This window comes from Myotis lucifugus, unplaced genomic scaffold (assembly GCF_000147115.1).
Source record: "Myotis lucifugus unplaced genomic scaffold, Myoluc2.0 scaffold_2004, whole genome shotgun sequence".
Classification (NCBI taxonomy): Eukaryota; Metazoa; Chordata; class Mammalia; order Chiroptera; family Vespertilionidae; genus Myotis; species Myotis lucifugus.
In genome coordinates, this window is record NW_005873052.1 from 33,895 (window position 1) to 35,747 (window position 1,853).

Consider the following 1,853-nt stretch of genomic DNA (forward strand, 5'->3'; position numbering starts at 1 on the left):
CTCTATCTCTCTCCCTTCCGCTCTGTGAAAAATCAATAAAATATATTAAAAAAAAAAAAAAAAAGAACAGACTCTATAAATTGATGGCTGTTTATATTAATCAAACAAACTAGTAAGTTCCTACCTGGATCTTGACCATGCTTGAGTTTTCCAAGAGCACCTGCTAATGATGACATTTCACACTTGTATGGAATCACAGTTAGAATTTTTCCATGTAGCATAAATAAATGTTCCCCATAATACCAAAGCTACAAAAAAAGTTATAAAAATGTAATCATTTTTTCCCACTTCTATGATCTGATTCAACAAAGTCATATAATTTATAACAATAATTTATGGTGTGAGCCATCTTAATAGAACACAAAAGGACATGATAAAGTTAAGCAACTTTTCAGAACAATCCCATGTACAACTTATTAATTGGGTAGGTTTACATAGTTCTTACTTTTGCCGATGTCTGAATGATGCATAAAATTTAAAAGATACTCTTGACTCATAAAAATCTGACTGATATTATACGTTAAGTATTTAAAATTAACATTGTCACTATTACACATCTATTAACATGATAAATATTACCAAGGCAACTGTAACATGGGCACACTGTAAGATGTACTAAGTAAAAAGGACAGAATTTAATAGAATCTAATGATTCGAATTATAAAATTGTAAAAATGTGTATATCAACAAAAAACTCATGGGAACATGAAAATCAAACTAAGTTTGTTAAAGTAGTGAACTGTGATTGGTTAATTTTGTTAAAATTATTTTTTTAAATAAACTAGAATTAAATTGTATGCTGAGAAATATAGTTTCCTCATTCTAGAATTACAATTATCAATAAATCCTATTATCTTGAGTTACATATAAATAATCACTTACTAAACAACTAACATTCATTGAGCACCTTTGCTAGACAGTGAAGACACAACCAGAGAACAAAACCAGACAAGGACCCCTGAGCCTCTGGAAGTTTACAGTCTAGTTTGCTAAATTGTTAATTCGTTAAGTATTTTTCAAAAAGTTTATTTTTCTTGATTTCAGAGAGGAAGGGGGAGGGAGAGAGAGAAACATCAATGATGAGAGAGAATCATTGATCGGCTGCCTCCTGCATGCCCCACACTGGAGATTGAGCCCACAAATTGGGCATGTGCCCTGACTGGGAATCAAACCCTGACTTCCTGGTTCATAGGTTGATGCTCAACCACTGAGTCATGCCAGCTGGGCTCTTAAAGTATTCTTATGTAATTCCATAATAATGTTTAACATAAAACCTAACAGACCAAGTTATTATGAAAACTAACATATAACAGAGATATGTTAAAAAAAAGAACTATAAAAGGGTATAGTTCAAAATACAAAAGTAAAAAGACAAAACCAGCCTAGCAGGCATGGCTCAGTGATTGGGCTTCGACCTATGAACCAGGAGATCATGGTTTGGTTCCCAGTCAGGGCACATGCCTGGGTTGTGGGCTTGATCCCCAGTGTGGCACATGCAGGAGGCAGCAGATCAATGACTCTCCTTCATTATTGATGTTTCTATCTCTCTCTCACTCTTTCTTCCTCTCTGAAATCAATTAAAAAAGAAAAGAAAAAAAAAAAGACCAAACCAAAGAGCAGCTAAAATCCAAAATAATTTAATGACTAGTTAATTGTTCTCCCTGATCTAAAACTAGCTATAATTTAGTCTTACATAAGGGAAACTAGTAAAACAACCAAATTAAATATAATCTTTCGGGTTAAAAAAATATTTAGAACAAAGAGGTCTCTTCATTAGGCACAAAATAACTTGAAAAAATTCCCAAGTGCAAAACTTACTTGACACTGTACCTTGTGTAGTCTTTTGAAATCTC

General features: G+C 32.9%; 1 protein-coding gene across 1 annotated transcript in view; it reads right to left on the reverse strand.

Annotated features, from left to right (window-relative positions):
* Positions 1–1,853, reverse strand: part of LOC102428782 (nucleolar protein 11-like) — a gene marked incomplete at both ends in the record, with an annotated part of 13,027 nt that overhangs the window by 6,518 nt on the left and 4,656 nt on the right. The window contains 2 exon segments of the mRNA XM_014450317.2: positions 125–248; positions 941–999. Coding sequence (XP_014305803.2) covers positions 125–248; positions 941–999 — 183 coding nt within the window.